Genomic DNA, 21714 nt, shown 5'->3' with positions numbered 1-21714 from the left:
TGGATGGAGGGATGGTGGCATGAAGCCAGCTAGGTGTGTCTTCTGGGCGAGTTCAAGGTGGTGGTACAAGGGCGTGGTAATGTGTGAGGAAAGAAGCTGTTTCGTCGTGAGTAGAAGACTGGGCATTAGACGGATGCGGAGCACGGTGAGGAAAAGGACAAAGTGGGCTTTCAGATTTACTGTGGAGCAACTGGGTGGATGGAGGTGCCCTTTACTAAGCAGGGAACAGACCCTGGAGAAGGAACAGGTTGGAAGGAGATTGGAACATGCAGGTAACCTGAGAAAACTCCAAATACAGCTGTTCACATCACATGACCATGATGACATTCAGAAATCTATGAAAAATGGCATCAATGTTAAAAAAAAAAAAAAAAAAGTGTGTTCTAGAACTAGCTAAGACATTACAGCACATTTCTTCATTCTTTTTTTTTTTTTAATAAATTTATTTATTTATTTATTTTTGGCTGTGTTGGGTCTTCGTTTCTGTGCGAGGGCTTTCTCCAGTTGCGGCGAGCGGGGGCCACTCTTCATCGCGGTGCGTGGGCCTCTCACTATCGCGGCCTCTCCCGTTGCGGAGCACAGGCTCCAGATGCGCAGGCTCAGTAGTTGTGGCTCACGGGCTTAGTCGCTCCGCGGCATGTGGGATCTTCCCAGACCAGGGCTCGAACCCATGTCCCCTGCATTGGCAGGCGGATTCCTAACCACTTTGCCACCAGGGAAGGCCCTTCACTCTGTGTTTAAGTGAGGCAGTGGTGATGTTCCGAGCAGTTTAGGAGGTTGAACTGTGTCCTCCAAAAAATACGTTGAAGCCCTAACCCCTGGTGCCGTCCATGTGACCTTATTTGGAAATAAGGTCTTTGCAGACGGAATCTGTTAAGATGAGACCATTCTGAATTAGAGTGGGCCCTAAATCCAATAACTGGTGTCTTTATAAGGAGAGGGTGATTTTAAGACACACAGAGACACAGGAGGCAAGAAGGCCAGATGAAGACGGAGGCGGAGACTGGAGTTACGCTGCCACAAGCCAAGGAGCCCGGGAGCCACCAGGAGCGGAAGAGGCAAGGAAGGATTCTCTCCTGGGGCCTTCGGAGGTGCACGGCCCTGCCAGTTTCTTGATTTCGGAATTCTGCCTGCAGAACTATGAGAGAAAAAATGCCTATTGTTTTAAGCCACCCAGTTTATGGTACTCTGCTACAGCAGCTGTAGAAACTATTACAGGGAGGAAGACTGTTTTTAGCTTCAGAAGAAATTGAAAAGGAAGACCTAAGCCAGATACAAGGCACTGAATGAGACAAGAAGACAGTTAACTACCTTGCAAAATAAGCGTTTGGGGAGTTTGAACCTATTTAGGTCTTGAATTCAGTTTTCACGTTTCAAAACCGGGGACAATGGTACTTAATCCAGAAGGTTGTACATCGGGGTGTAGTCTGTGCACTGTAATGGATAACTAATTATAAGTTATCGCTGGGCAAAAATTGGATATTATAACAAGTTATTATTCATTAATCTATGAGTACAACATGGCAATCTATTCCTTCTTTATTACAATGTTACTGCTACTGCTGTGTCAGGTCTGATAGATTTGCACACCTTCCTCCCTCTGAAGGCAAAGCTGGTTGACAGTTTGCCATCATTCTAGTATAGTGGTTCTCAACTGGGGGACATATGACAATGTCTGGAGACATTTTTGGTTGTCACAACTGGGAGGGAGGCGCCACTAGCCAACAGTAGGTAGAGAGAGGCCAGGGATGCTGCTGAAACATCCTCCACAGCATAGGGCGCCCCCTACGGCAACGAGCTGTAGGGCTTCAATAGTGCCGAGCTGAGAACTCTGCTCTAGAAGTATCCAGACAACCTGCAGTCGAAGCTTCAAGTACCAAGAATTCACTTTCTCATCCAAAGTAGTCAAACCGATCACCTATCCTTCTGAAATCTGACAGAACAGACTATCAATACGGTGACTCACAAGCAGTCCAGAGCTAATGGAAACTTTAAACTGCTTTCTGATAGTCTAAAAAAAGAGTGAAAATTCCTGTCCTAGCAGACAGGGGCATGGTCCCTAGCCGCTCTGCAAGCACTAGCAGTGGTACACACACACACGCTGCAGGGCCAAGGTACCCACTCATCCCATCCGTCGGCATAAACCATCTCAGCATAAACCATCTGCCAGACTGGACGGGAGGAGGAAGAGTAAATATCCTCCCAAAAAGTCCCTCCCAGTACCCAGGGAGCCTCCCTGAAGCTGAAAACCACTGGAGACCCAGCAGCTAAGCTCCTTGACTGAATCCTACAATTATACTTAGGCAGTGGGTGGTTGGATCAGTCCTACAGAGCTGGCACAGGTAGATATCTTTCATCTGTACCTCGTAGCCAAGCCTAAGCGATTGCCTTGTTCAAAGCTGCTGTATCTCCTTCATGGCTGTCTCTGGCATGCAAAGCATTTGTAGCTGGCTCCTTGAAGCTATAATAGAAATATGGCTGTGCATACTGTACATTTTTAACCCAGCCTGTTTATCAAGACTCTGTGGTCTGCTTGTCACCCTCACCAAATATTCAGGTCATAAACAACTTGAACCTCCAATGCTATTCTCGGAGTCAAGAGCACCTTAGAAATATGATGAGCTAATTGGTAAAGGCAAGAAAACCCCAGTTTTGGTAAAGGCAGTTAGGTACTCAGGGTTGCCCTCTCCATTGAAGCTGTATTTCTTTCTTTTATTAACAGAGAAGTGCAAATATATCTAAGGAAACAAATATGGGATAGCTCACAGTGCAACATTAAATATAATGGCAAAATCTCCTGTGGAGGGCAAAGTACACTGCTAAGTAGCATAGCATATATCTTAATTCTAACTTTCAAAAGTCTGTATTTATTGGGTTCTAGGCAAGTTCAAGAATAAAAGTTGTGGGACTTCCCTGGTGGTCCAGTGGCTAAGACTCCACGCTCCCAGTGCAGGGGGCCTGGGTTTGATCTCTGGTCAGGGAACTAGATCCCACATGCTGCAACTAAGAGTTCCATGCTGTAACTAAGAGTTCCATGCCGTAACTAAAGATCCCACATACCATAACTAAAGATCCCACATGCCTCAATGAAGATCCCGTGTGCGGCAACTAAGACCCAGTGTGACCAAATAAACAAATAAATAAATAAGTATTTTTTAAAAAAACGTTGTTCCTTTTTAAAAAAAAAAAGAATAAAAGTTGTGACATACGGGTTTAAATACCCTTAATGTTTTCATCACCATAAGCAAAACTACATTTACATTTAAAATTGGCTTGGTACTGTCAATGTATATTTTATCATTAAAAATCAAAAGTTTAGTGAAAGCTTTTGGTCCATTGAGACAGAACAAATATCTCAACAGCTGGAAGATGTTAAAAGTCAAGAGTTCTGGCATTTGAAGAGTCATATATAATTACCCTCCTCTAAAAACAAAACATCGCAAAGAAAGCCAAAGAAACTTGCTATCTCATAGGAAACCAACAAAACACAAAAATACAAAAATTATAATTCCTCTCCAATCTGTATTTATAAAATTTACTTAGCTACTAGAACTATTTAAACTGTCCCAGGTAAGAGAGAGAATCTCTTCCTGAAGTTATGGGAACCCTGTTTTCCTAAGTATGAAAAATAATCATCAGCATCTTTATGTATTCATCATCGTCACATTATGGCTCTTCAGGGCGGACCATACAAAGTTTTCATGTCACCTCGACAGCCAAGCAGCTGAAGTAATTCATAATACAGTCTGATTAAAAGGAGCAGAAAGAAAAGCTCAACCTCTGCTTCAATTTAGTTTGAACTTTCAAGCTAAAATGTCAGCAACTCAGAAGTAGAATTCGAATAAACATTTCATGATAAATTTGGGCATTAATTTTATATATTCACAGAAGCCCATTTCCATGATTCTCTTTACTTTGTCTAAACTGTACCCTGTGAACTAACTACTACTATTCCTATCATATGCCAGCAATTCAGCCTACCTTCATCGCCTTCATATGTGGAAATAACAAACCACAGATCTATATTTTCATTCTAAGTTCATGTTCTAGGAAAGACGGACTATTTATGGAGAAACAGCAGGAAAATATTTTATAATCCAACACATACTGAGTACGTTTAATAAAGAATGCTCCCTAGAGAAAGGCAGAGCTAAGGGCTAAGGGGAGTATGTGTATGTGTATGTGCATGTGTGTGTGTGTTTTGAGTGGGAACAGTTAGAACAAATGCTGTAAAGAAAAGACTTGTGCAGTATTCCTTCTGGAGCAGGACCTGACTCCACAACCAGAAGTCTAAAGTAAGAGGAATAAACACTCTGCCAACCAAGGGATTGACTTTCTTCCCTGAAGCAGGGAGTATTGGAGTATTGCTAACATCCTCCCAGCCACGGGGAAACTTTTTTCTAAAAAAAAAAAAAAATCTAATCTTTCTAAAGATTTTCTAACAATCTTTAAGAGCAGTGGATTTTAAATTAAGTTACAAGAAGCGCTAGAGTCACACCCCAGCTTGTTTTCAACCGGAGCAACTTTTGTCTGTTTTATACAAAGGTCCTATGGCAGAAGAACTGTGAAAAATGCTGATCGAAAATATTAAGAGGGTTGCCTCCCCAGGGATGTCAAGAGAATCCAATGACGTAAACCTGTCAAATGTTTAGAACAGAGGTTTGCACGCTGTAAAAGCCCAGCAGCAGTTGGCTAGGATAATGACGCTGGTAACAATTCAAGTCTTCGCTGTAGAGGTAATTTTAAAAAAATGAAGCACAGAGGCTTCTATGAGTCCACGTGTAGAAACTATACACCTGACATCTCAAGCTTTTCAAGGATGATCACCTCCAACAGGTGTTTGAATTACAGAGCTTCAAAACTGGATGTACAGCGAGCAACGCCACAAGAAGGCTTACCTCTTCTTCTTGGTGATAATGAGCACGTCGTTGAAGAGGAAGAAGTAGACTTGCTGTTTGGATGTCCTTTTTGAGAAAAGCCCAGTGTCTTCCACATAGGCTGTCAACTCACCTCTTTTGACCAACCACCGGGAAGAGGAGACTAGAGGAAAAGGCTACAAAAAGAGAAACACTCAGTACCCAGAGCCAGTCAAGTCCTTTTAGGATTATTGAAAGTAAAGTATAAAACTTACATTCAAACAAATGATATATCATTATTTTATATAATAGTGTATTTAACAGGTACGTAATAGTGAAATACAGTTAGAGAAGGATAGCACATTCTCCAAGAGAAAATCAGAAAGAACAATCTATTTTCCAATATAAAAAACTATTAATATTAACTTGCCTATATAAAAACTAAAACTCAATCAGAAAATGTTACTGGGTCAACCAAAAATTATTACCCTTCCATTAACTCTTAACTGAAAAAGAAGATTGATAAGGAGTCACTTAAAACTGAAAAGCCTCAAAAGGAAACCTATTGGTATCAACTGAAGTTATTTTAAATATCACAAATCAGAATCCAAACATACGAAAAAAACATTGATAGCCGCAGTTAAAAAGAGACAAATTGGACTTCCCTGGTGGCACAGTGGTTGAGAATCTGTCTGCCAATGCAGGGGACACGGGTTCGAGCCCTGGTCTGGGAAGATCCCACATGCCGCGGAGCAACTAGGCCCGTGAGCCACAACTACTGAGCCTGCGCGTGTGGAGCTTGTGCTCCGCAACCAGAGAGGCCGCGATAATGAGAGGCCCGCGCACCGCGATGAAGAGTGGCTCCCGCTTGCCACAACTAGAGAAAGCCCTCGCACAGAAACGAAGACCCAACACAGCCAAAAATAAAAATAAATAAATAAAACCAGCTTAAAAAAAAAAAAAAAAAGACAAATTAAAAAGTCTGCATTCAATTCATGAACTAAAAAGACTTTATTCAAAAGGAAAGAAAAAAACCCTGCAAACGTATGTTTTGTCTATTGATTATCTACTTAGCTGTATTCTGGAGAAAACCTTTTCTTAAGTTTACGGTAGTTTCCCTCATGGAAGTTCATCCCTGAAAGCATCATGCCATTTTCTGGTTGTGAAAATGAACTTCTTCCAGAATAATCCATCTTAATCTCATAGAAAAGGCTATATTCAAGGAACTGCATACCGTCTTTTCTTTATTCAGTTTACAGTTTCCAACTGGAAAACTCTCAAAACCTCAGAATAATCCTTACCCTTGAAAGCTCTTTTTTTTAAGTTACCAGAAATGCTAACTGCCAAAAATCTGATTGAAAAAACGACATCCATAAAAATAAGCAAAAGTTCTTGGACACACAAAAGATAACTCTAGTAAGTGTGGTGCAACCAAATGTCATACATTTCAGGGAATAATGATTAAAAATAGCCAAAGGAAATTGAGGATATTAGGGAGGAAATAAGAACGCTAAGAAAGGATTTCATATTTTTTTAATTTATAAAGGACGTTTATAAGAAGGTTGCTCATCAGTTATATACTATTTTCCTGAAGATTTAACATGCAAGATGAAACAGCATGGCTGATCTCAAAATTTCACAACTGGCTATTTAAAGGCGTTCATGTAGCTTTCAGCCTCCAAATCTCAAATCAGACTATGGCTGAGACTTAAAAGGTGACAGAGAGGTTGCTTAGATAACTCAGGAGGAACTCACCAGCACACATAAGAGGTCACCACAAATAATCAGAGTCAGGTTAGGTCCTGCCACAGGGCTGCAACTACTGGAAACACACTGCTATCTTGTTATTGCGTGTATAGGATAAACCAATGACAGTATTATGTAATGCCACCCTATGACTGTTCTTAGTTTAGAGGATGGGGAAAAAAGTTTTTTTAACTCTTGGTCTTTTTTTTTCTTTTTAAAAAATTTTTTTTATTTTTGGCTATGTTGGGTCTTCGTTGCTGTGCACGGGCTTTCTCTAGTTGCTGTGAGGGGGCACTACTCTTCATTGCGGTGCGCGGACCTCTCACTGTGGTGGCCTCTCTTGTTGCAGAGCAGGGGCTCTAGGCACGCAGGCTTCAGTTAACTCTTGGTCTTAAAACAGATTGAGCTTTATGAACATCTCATACTCCACTGGGCAAAAATAAATTTCCAATGTGTATCTAAAATTGACAGTGGCTTGCAATATGCCTATGCTTCTTTAACAAACAAAAATCTGATATCATAAATGTTTTTTGTTTCAGTTTATTGTTGAAAGATTAAACTCACTCAGATGGCTTTCTTTTAAGAGGAAGCTATAGGGCTTCCCTGGTGGCGCAGTGGTTGAGAGTCTGCCTGCCAATGCAGGGGACACGGGTTCCAGCCCTGGTCTGGGAAGATCCCACATGCCACGGAGCAACTGGGCCCGTGAGCCACAATTGCTGAGCCTGTGCGTCTGGAGCCTGTGCTCCGCAACAAGAGAGGCCGCGATAGTGAGAGGCCCGCGCACCGCAATGAGGAGTGGTCCCCGCTTGCCACAACTAGAGAAAGCCCTTGCACAGAAACGAAGACCCAACACAGCCATAAATAAATAAAATAAAATAAATAATAATAATAAATAAAAATTTGAAAAAAAAAAAAAGAAGACGCTATAAAAATGACCAAAATATTTAGAAGAATCGCAGTAGCCCAAATTGCTCCTATGTGAATTCCCACAGTTTAGAAGCTTAGTCTAAGACTAGAATCCAGGTGTGAATCAAAAATAAGAAAAGAAATTCATGAACAAAAACACATCCTTAAAGGTATGGATATAATTCCCATGGAGAAAAGATTTTCATTCTTTTTGGTGTTACTTAGCATCCTAGAAAACCAGCCTCAGCATAAAATTTAACTAATTTTATGGGCCAGTGAGACAAGGAAGAGCAAGTTTTTTCTAAATTGAGACAAAAATGTATCATTTAGCCATTTTAAAGTATACATGTAATTCAGCGGCTTTTAGTACATTCACAATGTTGTGCAATGATCATCACTATCTAATTCCAGAACACTTCCATTACCCTAAAAAGAAAGTCTATATGCACTGAGCAGTCACTCTCCACTCTGCCCTCCCATTAATTATCCTTACAATAACTCCGTGAGGGAAAGCACCATTATCAGTCCCACTTTACGGTTCAGAAAACTAAGAAATGAAAGTTAAGTAATGCCCAAAGTCCTATAGCTAGTAAGTAGTGGAGCTACAACTGGAACTCAGGCAGGCTGGCTCCAGAGCCCACGCTCTTAATTTATATCGGCTTCCTGTGCCCATCCGGTGGGCTCTCCTCACCCCTCTCACATTAGCACGTGCAGCACATGATACTTGTCCAGACACTTACTAATTTAAAAATGAAAAACACATGTAAGTAAACATACATACATACATTCAAACATACATAAATATCTAATACACACACACACACACACACACACACACACACACACACAGACATATATATAAGCTTTTATCCTCTTCAAATGAGAAAAGACTAGCATTATTTTGCTGCCATGGTTAAGAATGTGGACGCTGCAGTCAGTCGCAGATCTGATTCCAGGCTTCAGTACTTCTTGGTGTATGACTTTGAGCAAATAATTTACTATCTCTAGCTTCGAATTCCTCAACGATAAAATGGGAATAATAATTAGATACTTCATGGGGTTCCTGTGAGAATTCAATGAGACTATGTGAAAATGGCACATAGTAAATACTCAGTAAATATTTTCATGGCAATAATGGCTACGGTAGGACCATAAACCAAATAGAACCAACACAGAACCCGCTACCTTTCCCTCAGGGTCGTTCCTCCTCTTGGATTCCCTACCTAGGTGGATGGTGTGACTCTCCATCCAGTCGACCAGACTAGACACCTGCGGTACCACAGCTACAGCCCTCCTCCAGGCATCCCGCTTTATCTCTCCGCCTCTGCTTCCAGTCTCCAAACTGGTTTTCTGCCTCCGGTTTTATTACCTGCCCAACTTACCCTCCACATAGCTGCTGTAATACATTTTTAAAATAATAAACTGAATCTGGTGTATGTGTGTAGAGTGGGAAGGGGAGGTTGTTAAAAAAAAAAGTCCTATGAAAAACTATTAAGTGAGCAACCTCCTTCCCACCCCGTTCCTCATCTACCCAGTTCCCAACCACTGATTACAGCCCCTACAAGGTAGCAACTGTTATTGTTCTTCTATAACTTTCCAGAGATTTCTTACACATAAGCAACCTTTATACTCTTTTTTTCCTCCTGTTCTGCACCTTACTTTTTTCACTTAATAATATGACAGAAAGCTTACCATATCGATTCCTAAAATTCTTCATTTTTTTTTTTAAGTTGAGTGGTCTTACATAATTTAGGTGTACTATAATTTATTTAATCAGTCCCCTATAGATAGATGTTTAGGTTGTTTCTAATCTTTTGCAATTAAAACAATGCCATATCAGTAACTTTGTGTGTATGTCTGTATGTGTGTGTGTGTGTGTGTTTAATTTTATACGTCATGAGCATATCAATAGGATAAATTCTTAGAAGTAAAATTGCTGGGTCATAGTAACCTGCATTTGTAATTTTGATAGTTATTGACAAATTGTCCACCACTGGGGTTATAACAATCTTTCCCACGAGCAACAGATAAACATGGCTTTCCCAACAACTCACTGATAAAATGTTTTATCAAACTTTTGAATTATTTATAAATCTAAGTGGTAGAATACATTATTTTAATTTCAATTAGCAATTTTCTTCTGAATGAAGTAAAGCATCTTTTCAGACGTTTAACAGTCATTTGTATTTCCTCTTCTGACAACAGTTTTCTAGTTTGCAATTTTCTAATGGATTTTTTCCTTATCTTCTTCTTATCACTTTGAGGTTATATGTTGGGAATATTAACCCTTTACCTATATGTGAGTTCTAATTTTTTTCCCCAGTTTCCTATTTCTCTTTTCACTGTTTAAATGCCCTTTAATTTTCACTCTATGGAGAAATTTTTTAAATTTTCACGTCGATCAATTTTCCTTTTAATGACTTCTGGATTTGGAATAAGTTTAAAAGGCTTTTTACTATGATGCTAAAGTCATCTTTACTATATGCGCATCTGACTGTGTCACTTCCATGCTTTGAACTTTTCAGTGGCTCCCAGATGATCCTGCTCTGCTCTTTCTTTTGGCACACAAGGCCCTTCCCATGAGTGATAGTTCTGCCCTGCTCCCCTCCACCCCACTGAATGTGTGCAATTCCTGGGCTACAGCAGCTGAAACCATGTCCTGTGCATTTGCTCCTTCTCTTCACTCCTGGAAGACCCTTCTCTCTCTCCTTTCAAGATCAGCTCAAGCACACCTCCAGTATGAAGCCTTGCCTGGCTGCTACAAGCTCCCCACCCCTTTGTCCCTCATGCTTAGGGCCGGCCACGCCCTCTCCATTGCTGGTGTTCTCAAAACTCTTCTATCTCCCATAACAGCTGTAGACTTGGCTCATTCCTTTGTATTTCTGTAGGCTTCTACTAGATGGTAAGCTCCCCGAGGGCAGGGATCATGCTTTTGTTTTCCCACTTCAGTCCACAAAGGTGCTCGTGAAATTTGTTGAAAAGAATGCATGTGCTTGGACAAAACACTTAACTTCTTTGAACATCTGTTTTCTCGTCTTTGAAATGAACTGAATATAAATGTCCACTGTTATCCATAAAGTGTTATAGAAATGAGGTCCTAAGGTTGTATTAGTATTTCTAAGTGGTCTGAATTAAGTCCTTCATTATAAATCTAAACTTAGAATATTTTCCTTTAAGTTTGCAGTTTTAACCATTGAACCAAGAGGAAACAAAAATCCAAAAACTCATGCACTCAATTGATGTTAATCACTTATTTTTAAGAACCCTTGGGGTAAGCATTTTTTCAGTTACAAATTAATTGTGGTTCTAGAGAAACAGAGCTTAAAGGTATCTTAAACCAACTGATTATCAGTGAAGAAAGAAAAAGAAAAATGGTTAGGGAAGGGATTTATCAACTTTTAAAATGGAAACGGTTAGAGATTTATCATTTTTAAAAAGGAGGGGATTAAAAAAAAATCCTTTGATGTATAGATATATTTTCTAAAATACTTAGAAACAAATGAAAGTGAAGGACAGGATTCTTTGTGAAGGATGGGAAAAAAATGGGTTTTGAAATTGCCGTAAATTTCTATATGAGGGTATAATAACTAAAGTGTGTGTGTGTGCATGTGCATGCTGTTTTTAGCAAGTATCCATCATTTTCTAAGAAGAATCACGGATCACCTTTCTGCATTTAAATCTTTATAGTCAGGGTGTCACAGTGGAAGAGTTTACACTGATCTGCAAGTCAGGACGTCTGGACCCTAGTCCTGATTTTGCCACCACGAGCCGAATGACCCTGTTAACAATTAATTATTCTCGGGGTTGTATTTTCCTCATTTATAAAATAAAAGGGTGTAGCTGTACTATATCAGTGGCCCTCAAACTATATGACACAGCAGAGAGTTATCTGCATAATGCCACGATCGCGCTAATCCCACTGCACAAATTAGGAACACTTTCACCATGAAAAAATATGACCGCTTTAAGTTGGTTAATTAAATTCAAGTGGCATAAAACGAAACAGAATCACAACCATGAGCACTCACATCCATTAAGATTTGAATTGTGAGCCAACAAAGGAGTTGACCGTGGCCTAGCCTCGCCATTAATTGTTATTTCCTTCTTTGTTCATCCTGTCATCTGCCCCTGAGCAGTATGAGACAAGCAGTAACAGGCAGCACATATGCAAAAAAGAATTATGGAAGAAAAACAAATTTGAAAAGAACAATTCACTAATAATCCTTTTTTGCAAAAAAGAATTATGGAAGAAAAACAAATTTGAAAAGAACAATTCACTAATAATCCTTTTTTGCAAAAAAGAATTATGGAAGAAAAACAAATTTGAAAAGAACAATTCACTAATAATCCTTTTTTGCAAACTGAGAAAGGAGTGTCCTTATTTGATTTAGGAGAACACCCTGGTCCAGCTCGTGGGATACCACTGTTTTGCAGGATACTTTGAGAATACTAAAGAAATCTCCTTTCTATTCTAAAATTCTATTATTTTTAACCACCCTTTTCTCAAGTTTGGTGTCTTCCTAGGGAAAAAAGAAAGTGCTAGTTAGATAATACCTAAGTCTGTGGCCTAGAGAAAGGTCACTTTATCTGGTATTAGCAAGAGCTGAATTGTCCAAAGCAAAGCATCTGCTATTTCCCCTGCCAGCCTCTCTGTAATCAATTTATGGCCCTGCTGTGAAAAGCAAATTCCTCTCCACTTTGTTGCCCTCAACTCTCTCTTTATTCACATAAGATTTAAGCAAGAGCAGTAACAAATCTATTTATGAAGAAGTATGAGAGAATACCTTAATTTTAAATTCCAGCTGAGAGTTAATTGTGTACATCATTTCAGTCCTTTCCATCTTCCGAGCTCCTTCATTGCAGAGTCGAACCAACTGGAAACAGAGAATGATAAGGAGGGTTAAGAGGTGAAGGAGAGAAACCTCACTTTCAAATGCAGATCTCACAGGAAATAATTAGCACTGTGGAAGCTCCAGAGACTCATTCCAGATGGTTAAAGAACTCACAGTTTCACACAGTCAAGACTTTGTACCGAGTTGGAAGTGGTGTCATCAGGATGTGAAGACGGAGGAAAAAAACGTCCTGAGAACTTTCAGGGACACACATCCTCTGTGCATTATCACACGATGCCCTCCACATACACTCAGCAGATTCCTCACATGGTCCAGTCTGCTCCATTCTGCTCCTTTCCTCTGCCCCCTCCTCCTCGCCTTCACCCATGGGAACACCACCAAACTCAGAGCAAGCTGCACCTCTCTCCCCACTTCGTATCAGAGCAGCTGAGGGCAGACCACTTGACTTCAAAGGCAAATTCTCAGCAGAATGCTACATGCAAAGCATGTGACCAGTAACCTGGATGCTAGAAGAGGAAAGCCTTCCGTTGGAACCTAATGGTCAATGATTCTTCAAGGATGGTCAAGCTAAGGGAAATTCAGTTCAATTAGAACTACTGAATTATCTACAAACAGAATGAACTCATAGTCCTCTGATGAGTAGCTGTGATATCATGATTTATAATAAACAAAATATATATTTTGTCTTTGTCCATGGTTTCTGGCACACAGCTCCTAAAACCCTTGTAATTTCCTACGGAAGAGCCACAGGGGCATCTCTGGTTATAATTTAGTTTTGCTACCAGTTCCTGAAATAGCTCCAGGGCATAGAAGTGAAATGGGTATCTTCTGTTATTCATAACAAGCCCCTTTCAACCATGGCTGAGTTTATGTTAATGAGGTGACTTCTGGTAAGCCCCTAAGGATGGGGCTGGTTGCCAGGGGAACCAACCAAGTGATTAAAGAGAAGGCTGGAACTTTCAGCCCTGCAGACTTCCAGGGAGGGGAAAGGGGCTGGAGATAACGTGATCACTACTGGACAATGGTTGAATAATTCACGCCTACATAATGAAGCCTCCATAAAAATCCCTGAACTTCGGACTTGGAGAGCTTCCGGGTTGGTGAAGAAGAACACTTCTGCGTGCTGGGAGGGTGGCATCTCAAGCTCCATGAGGACAGAACATCCTGGGCTCAGGATCCTTCTGGACCTCACCTTATCTCTTCATCTGGCTGTTCATTCTTATCCCTTAATATCCTTTGTAATAAACCACTAATCTAGTAAGTAAACTGTTTTCCTGAGTTCTGTGAGCCCCTCTAGCAAATTAATCAAACCTGAGGAGGGGGGTCATGGGAACTTGATTTATAGCCAGTGGGTCAGAAACACAGGTAACAACCTGGACTTGTGATTAGTGACTGAAATGAAGTTGGAGGTGTGGTCTTGCGGGCTTGAGCCCTTATCCTGTGGGATCTGATGCTATATCTCCAGGTGGAGTGAGAACTGACTTGAATACCGTCAGACACCCAGCTGGTACAGCAGAACTACTTGGTGTGAGGAAAAACCACACACATTTGGTGACCACAAGGGTCAGAAATGAAGTGCTCTGTGGGTAGAGTACTGAGCACAGAGGAGATACACAGGAGTTTCTCCTTTACACTGTACCTAATACATAATTATTAGTTCACTGGCCTAAACCAAAACAAACTTTGTATTTCCAATTTCTTATTAACTGAAAAAGCTATAAAACTTGTCCATAACAAGGATCACTGGCCATAAAGACATGTGATTGTTAAAAACGAAGCTAGAAATTCTGATTAGATTTACTTTAATATTACTGCTTTATTAAGTTACATATGCTTACTGTAAAAAAAAAAAAATGATAATACGTAAGTAAACAAAACAGGCCATAAAAGGCTCTGACCTAATCCTACTCCATGGAGGTAACTGGAAACAAGATGGGTTATACACTTTCTCTTTTTCTCCTGTGCTTATATGAACATATAAACACGCACATATAATGTGCAGAAATTCTAATTTTTGTAAATGGATTATTCAATGCTTGTCTGTGACTTAAGTTTTTCACTTGCCAACATTTCGCCTTATAAATATAACATTCACTGGAAAAAAAAGTTTATTTTGTACCTGGTATGTGTCAGATGCTAGGGTTACATAATAGGGCAGACACAATAATTATAGACTGAAATCTTAAAGGGGAAAAAAAAAAACAGGGGGTCTGGGAGGAGGAGGGTGAGGAGGGAGCCAGAGACCTCTCCTGAGAGGTCATTTAGGCTGACAGCGGAAGGAAAAAAGGGAGTTAGCACCCAAATCAATGGAGAGCGCTGGTTCAGGCAGAGTGAACACCAGGAACAAAGGGCTGACACTGGGAAAGTGCCGTGTGCCTGAGAAAGTAAAAGGTCCTGACACAGGAAAATGGCACAAGAGCAAACTAGAGGACCAGCCCAGGGTCAAAGCATGCAAGTTCTTCAGGCGTGTGGATTGTGTTCTAAGTGCAAAGAGAAGCCACCAGCAGGCTTTCAGCAGAGTGATAGGATGCAACATATGCTATGACCGTATGTGCTTTCCACAGTGTATTTATTCAATCCCCCACTGATGGACACTTGGACGTCTCCAGTCACTTAACAGATATTCTAGGCTTCAAGGGTACACCTATCTTCAGTTCCAGCATATCTTTAGGTCTGAATGGTCTTGAGGAGTTCACTGATGCAGGGACTGATGGCTGCACCTGATCAAAGCTAGGCGCAGAAAATATCCTGGCTGGGCAGGGGCAACTGCAATTAAAATATCCTAAAAGGGGGACTTCCCTGGTGGTCCAGTGGTTAGGACTTCACCTTCCAATGCAGGGTGTGCGGGTTTGATCCCGGGTCAGGGAGCTAAGATCCCACATGCCTCGTGGCAAAAAACCAAAACATAAAACAGAAACAATATTGTAACAAATTCAATAAAGACTTTAAAAATGGTCCACATCTAAAAAAATCTTAAAAAAAAAAAAAAGTGACTTTAAAATAATATATATATATATATCCTAAAAGGATTAAGACAGAACAAAATCTAATCAAGCAGCCATTGCTCAGGGCATTTTTATGATTTCTCTTGAAGAATATATGTTCATAGTTCCCAAATCTGTGCTCCCAGACTTGGTCCGTTCCCTAAGCTCTACATCCAACTACCTGGATGGCATCTCTTCTCGGGTCCACCAGAGACATCTCAAACTCAGGATGGAACGACCAAACCTCAACACTACCTTTATCACCCCCTCCCCCGCCCAGTGTTCTCTACGTCAGTGATCAATCCCAGCACCATCCGCTTCCCCAAGCCAAAAAGCTGGGCCCTCACCACTCAGATGCCTCCCGCTCCTTTGTCCTCCACATCCAAACAGTTCATAAAGTCTCCTTAATGTTGCCGTCCTGCTGTCCACTCATCCACCAGCCCTGTCCCCGCACTCAGGCTCAAACCCCCTCCCCTTTGGATTAGTGCCCTCCTAATTCTCTGCCATCACTTCTGCCCTACCCTTACGTGTCATCCAGAAAAACATTTTCAATCTTTCTAAGTTCAAATCTGATCATGAAACTCCTCAGCTTGAAATCCTTAAAAGGCTCCTCGAAGCTTTCAGAATTAAATCTTAGCAAGACCATGATCTGGCACCTACTCACTTGATCCCTAACTTCCTGCTTCTCTTATCTTGGGCCTCAGTCTTAACCAAATCTCTGCTCAGAGCCGCACACTCTTCCACATCCCTTGCACTTTTGCATGTGTGTTTCCCTCTACCTGAACATTCTTCACCCCACTCTGTCCCGCTGACTCCTTCTTATCTAGATTTATAGCCCCCTATTTGTCTTTCAGGACTCATCTTGGGTATTACCTCTCTAAAAAGACTGGACAGCAGAGATTGTGAAATTTCCATATTTGTTAGTTCAGTGCCCAGCCCAGTACCTAAGACACAAGGAATGCTCAGCAAATGTTAATGTGTAAACTGCCTTCAGAGATCAGAGATCATTTATAAGCCACTTAAAAAGGGGGGGGGGCTTCCCTGGTGGTACATGGGCTTCCCTGGTGGCGCAGTGGTTAAGAATCTGCCTGCCAATGCAGGGGACACGGGTTCAAGCCCTGGTCTGGGAAGATCCCACATGCCACAGAGCAACTAAGCCCGTGCGCCACAACTACTGAGCCTGCACTCTAGGGCCCGGAGCCACAACTACTGAGCCCACGTGCCATAACCACTGAAGCCCTCGCGCCTAGAGCCCGTGCTCCACAACAAGAGAAGCCACCGCAATGAGAAGCCTGCACGCCGCAACTAGAGAAAAGCCCGCATACAGCAACGAAGACCCAACACAGCCAAAAATAAATAAATTTATTTAAAAAAAAGGGGGGGGGACAATTCCTTTTTAGTTATCCCACTTTAAAATGAAAGGGAAAATGGAAAATAAAGTTATAATCTTTATTTCCTAAACTTCCAAACATAGACTCCACCAGCCGCCACCTCCAAAGGCGTATTCAAAACAAAAAAGTTCCCCCCAAATATATCAAGCAATGGTATCATCAGTGGACTCTGTTTAATGACTATCTTGAAGGGACAAGCGCTAATTTGGATATAGTGTTTTTATTAAAATCAGCCTCCGCATATTAAAGCTGTGCCTTCCTTCAGCATCTGTCAAAGCTTTATTAAATTTGGCTGAATTTTTTGTTTTAGGCCAAATTTATGTGGAAAAAAAAGAACTCAATCTCTCTAATGGAGAAATATAAATTAAAACAAAAATAAAATATTTTCAATCTATCAAATTCACAAAAATGAAAAGAATACTGGATGCTGGGGAGTGCACAGTAAGACAGACACTTAGAAATACTTCTGGTTGTCATGGATACAGGGACAGCTTTCCTTGAAGGCACTTGGGGGTCTTTAAATCATACCTACCTTTTTTTCCCCCAATAAACCCATTTCTGGAAACTTTTCAATAGAAATCATCAGAGGACCACAATCATTTATGTAAGGCCATAGTCCATGCAGCACTATTTAGAAGAGTAAATGAAATGGGTACCACATGAATCCATGTGTAAGTGTACATTTACATCCACTGGAAGGACACGCCGTAAAATGGCAATAGTCACTATCTTCGACAAGATTACTGATACATTTTATTTTCTCTTATTTCAATTTTTCAAATTTTCAGTAATGGACACTTAGTACGTTATTTTTAAAATGTATCTTTGTAAACCTTAAATGCATTCTTTCAGAGCAGTACTTGGAGTGAAGGAAAAAAATCGTATTAATTCCTCCCTTCTGCACTCCTCTCCCTTTACCATCAGTAACCACGGTTGAAAGTCTGATGTGTATGATTCTGGGTACTATTTCTATAAATTGATGACATACATATGTATATAAACACATTTTATTACCTAGATGTCATTACACTATTTGTTCTGTTCTGCAACTTAATGTTCTTCACTTAACGACACAGCTTAGAGACCTCTTTTAAATAGCTGAAGCAATAAGTTACAGGAAAAGATTCAAGAGAACTTGGCTCTTCTGCCACTAAAAGAAAAGCTTATAACTTAATATTACCTCCAAATAGAAATAGAATTTTTATGAGGTGCACGTTAAAGCAGTTATTCTTTTTCCAAGGGAGAATAAATAAAAGAGAGCAGCAGGGACGATTTCGTTGGCATAAGAAACCATCTCCTGAGCACCACTCCTTAGACACCAGACACGACTCTGCACCAGCTAAACTATCCGATTCCCTGGAAATTTCCCTCCCCCCGGCTCCGCCCCAGCATCTGAGCAGAAAATCTGGAAGTAAATACACATTTCACTTGATAGAAACATCTTTCTTGTTTCTGAGTTGTTTGACTAAGTCAATAAGTCTTTCCAAAGCCCCAATTCAGTAAGTTGTCACCGTCATTTCAGCCACGCACAGGAACAATGTCACTGAAGTATTATTCACACTATGCAAATAAATTTCATTAGCATTTTAATTACCAAAAAAGATATTACTCATTTTTTCCAAGAATGAATAACCATCTAGAGAGACTTGCCCAAGGGCCTTAGGTGGAGTCCGGTTCTAAAAACTTGGGCCTCATCATACAAAATTTCACTCTCTAAAATAAATACTGGGAACTCCCAATTTCTTTCGTTTCAGATAAGGGAAGCAAGTGAAATTCTGCATTTTGATTTTGAACCATAAATGCTCTATGTACAGAGTCATTTTGTTAAAAATACTGACATTGTTTTCCCAGAATCTATAAAACCCCATCAGTAACCTGCACAAATGAAAAAGAAGATGAATCCCTGAGCTGGCTGTATTGATAACCTCAGTTCCCTACAACACTAGGAGATTGGGGGAATAATCCTGATATTCATGACTCCTGCTCAAGAGAGAGAAACGCTGCCTTAGAAAAAACAATTCACTGGAACAGCACTTCTTCACAGAGGGTCCTTCATACAGTAAGTATTAAGGTAAGGCAATTACATGACATTTTTGCCAGCCTTACCTAAAAGAACCAGTGTCAAATCAAGTGAACAAGAGACACCTGAAGGAATGTAGCAGTTTACTGTAACTGGGATGTAAAAGTCTCAAAAAAATTAAGGATCATTGCTGGTTCAATTCAATTCCTATTACCTTCCTCCTTTCTCTTCTGTGTGAATTCTTTTCCAACGTCTCAGTAACAACCAAACAAAATCTGACACAATCTCTTTCATGGCCAAGGCTAGAACTTCTCTAAGTACACAATAGCTTCTCCTAAAGACCCTCCCCCTCCTCCAAAGGATTTGGGGTCCTAGAGGAGAGACCCATGGGCAGTAGGACCTTAGGTAATTTCATACCTGTCAGGCCAAGTTTCTTCACTTAGTGTTTCCCCAAGTGGGATATGCAGACCACTGACAGAGCAAGAGATGCATTCAAGTGGTTGACAGACTGCTATGGTTTGAATGTTCATATCCCCCCAAAATATGTGTTGAATTCTTAACCTCCGAAGATGATACTAGGTATTAGGAAGTGGGGACTTTGGGAGGTGCTTAGAAGTCATGAGGATACAGCCCTCACAAATGGGACTACAGTAAGTCCCCTACATACGAACCTTCAAGTTTCGAACTTTCAAAGAGGCAAACATGCATCTGGTCCCACAAAGGAACCAGAACCTGTGCCATCAACGTCAGGCGTGAGTGAAATTGCACCTTGCCCTCCGTCTCCTATTGCTGACGATCCTTCAGCTCTACCATCTCCCACCTCCTCTCCCTCCTCCAGTCAGTAACTCTTCTTGCCTGTTCACTCGATGCCAGCCCCTGTATGCCAGCTGTTGTACTGTACTACCGTACTTTTCAAGGTACTGTACTGTAAGATTTAAAATGTTTTATTTTTTGTGTTCATTTGTTTTTTATGTATTATTTGTGTGAAAAGTATAATAAACCTATTACAGCACAGTATTGTGTTAGTTGGGTACCTAGGTTAACTTTGTTGGACTTACGAACAAATTGGACTTACAAGCGTGCTCTCCAAATTGAATTTGTTCGTAGGTAGGGGACTTACAGTAGTGCTTTCTACAGCAGGCCCCAGAGAGCTCCCTTGCTCCCTTCTGCCGTGTGAGGCTATAAGGAGAAGTCTGCAACGTGGCTAGAAGAGGGCCCCAACTCAACCACGCTGGCACCTTGATCTTGGAGTTCCAGCCTCTAGAACTGTGAGAAATAAATTTCTATTGTTTATAAGCCAAGCAGTCCACGGTATGTTGTTCTAGCAGCCGAAACAGACTAAGACACAGATAAACTTATTCTTAATATAAAAAAATGGTCAGAAGACCTAAATAGACATTTCTCCAAAGAAGACATACAGATGGCCAACAGGCACAATGCAAGGATGCTCAACATCACTAATTATTAGAGAAATGCAAAGCAAAACTACCATGAGGTACCACCTCACACCAGTCAAAATGGACATCATTAAAAAGTCTAAAAACAACAAATGCTGGAGAGCGTGTGGAGAAAAGGGAACCCTCCTACACTGTCGGTGGGAATGTAATTGGTGCAGCCGCTATGGAGAACAATGCGGAGGTTCCTCAAAAAACTAAAAATATTTTGAGTTGCTATATGATTCAGCAATCCCACTCTTAGGCATATATCTGAACAAAACTCTAATTCAAAAAGATACATGCACCCCTATGTTCACAGCAGCACTATTCACAAAAGCCAAGACATGGAAACAACCTAAATGTCCATCAACAGAAGAATGGATAAAGAAGATGAAAAGAAATGAAAATTGGGTCATTTGTAGAGATGTGGATGGACCTAGAGTCTGTCATACAGAGTGAAGTAAGTCAGAAAGAGGAAAACAAACATCGTATATTAATGCATATATGTGGAATCTAGAATTTGGTACAGATGAACCTATTTGCAGGGCAGGAATAGAAACGCAGATGTAGAGAATGGACGTGTGGACACAGAGGAGGAAGAGGAGGGTGGGATGAACTGGGAGATTAGGTTTGACATAAATACACCATGTGTAAAATTGATAGCTAGTGGGAACCTGCTGTATAGCACAGGGAGTTCAGCTCAGTGCTCTGTGATGACCTAGATGGGGGGGATTGGGGGGTCCAAGAGGGAGGGGATATGTGTATACATATAGCTGATTCACTTCATTGTACAGCAGAAACTAACACAACATTGTAAAGCAATTATACTCCAATAAAAAAATATATATATACATAAAAAAAGAAACAACCAGCTCATAAAACCCATGATTTTGTAGTTATTATTGGCAAGGAAAAGTAAAATAGAGCTAATTTAAAGTTGATTAAAACAAAAAGTGCTTCACAATAAAGTGGTACAAAGATGTACCAAACTCAGAAGTAACGTGCAGCTTCGAGATATTTAGGATGCTTCTGATGCGATCATGAGCTTTGCTCCCCTGGGCCATATCCTCATTGATTCCCATAACTTCGATTGCTTTCTCGCAGCTAAATATTCCTATTAGCATTTAAACATACCCACATTTCTCTAATCTTTAAACAAAAAAAGACCCTGCCTCACTTCCCTTTCAACTACAGCTCTCTTTTTGTCTTTTTACCCTCAGCCTGATTGTTGAAACAGCTACACTAGCTGGCTGCAAGTTCCCACCTCCCACTCATCCCTCAACACACTCCAATCTGGCTTCCACACCCACCTCTGCAAGGACACAACCCACCTGATGATAAATAAACCCAGTGAACGCATCAATCATTATCCCACTTTGTCTTTCAGGAGCACCCAGCAGGGCTGACTTTCCTTCCACCAAATTACATGCCATTTGCCAGACCATTTATTAAGTTTTCCTCCTTTGGTACATTTTGTTCTGTTTTTCAAGTCTCCTCTGTTGGTTCCTTTTCCCTAAACAAG

The 21714-nt window shown here is 40.7% G+C and overlaps 1 protein-coding gene across 2 annotated transcripts in view; it reads right to left on the bottom strand.

The window, feature by feature from the left end:
- The window catches only part of ARHGEF26 (Rho guanine nucleotide exchange factor 26), a 167305-nt gene that overhangs the window by 61058 nt on the left and 84533 nt on the right, over positions 1–21714 (bottom strand). Inside the window, exons 10-12 of one of the 2 annotated variants that reach the window (XM_082459536.1) lie at positions 12293–12382; positions 4899–5053; positions 412–870 (exon numbers count right to left, since the gene is read on the bottom strand). The exons of the other annotated variant lie outside the window; for it this stretch is intronic. Of the exons in view, the coding sequence (XP_082315662.1) occupies positions 738–870; positions 4899–5053; positions 12293–12382 (378 nt within the window). The 3' untranslated portion in view covers positions 412–737. Of the gene's footprint in view, positions 1–411; positions 871–4898; positions 5054–12292; positions 12383–21714 lie in introns of those variants that run through there. 2 annotated transcript variants of the gene reach the window in all.

The sequence above is a fragment of the Balaenoptera physalus genome (assembly GCF_965194825.1).
Source record: "Balaenoptera physalus genome assembly, chromosome: 4".
Classification (NCBI taxonomy): domain Eukaryota; kingdom Metazoa; phylum Chordata; class Mammalia; order Artiodactyla; family Balaenopteridae; genus Balaenoptera; species Balaenoptera physalus.
Note: the sequence above shows the minus strand (reverse complement) of the source record. Positions and strands in the feature narration are given on the sequence as shown.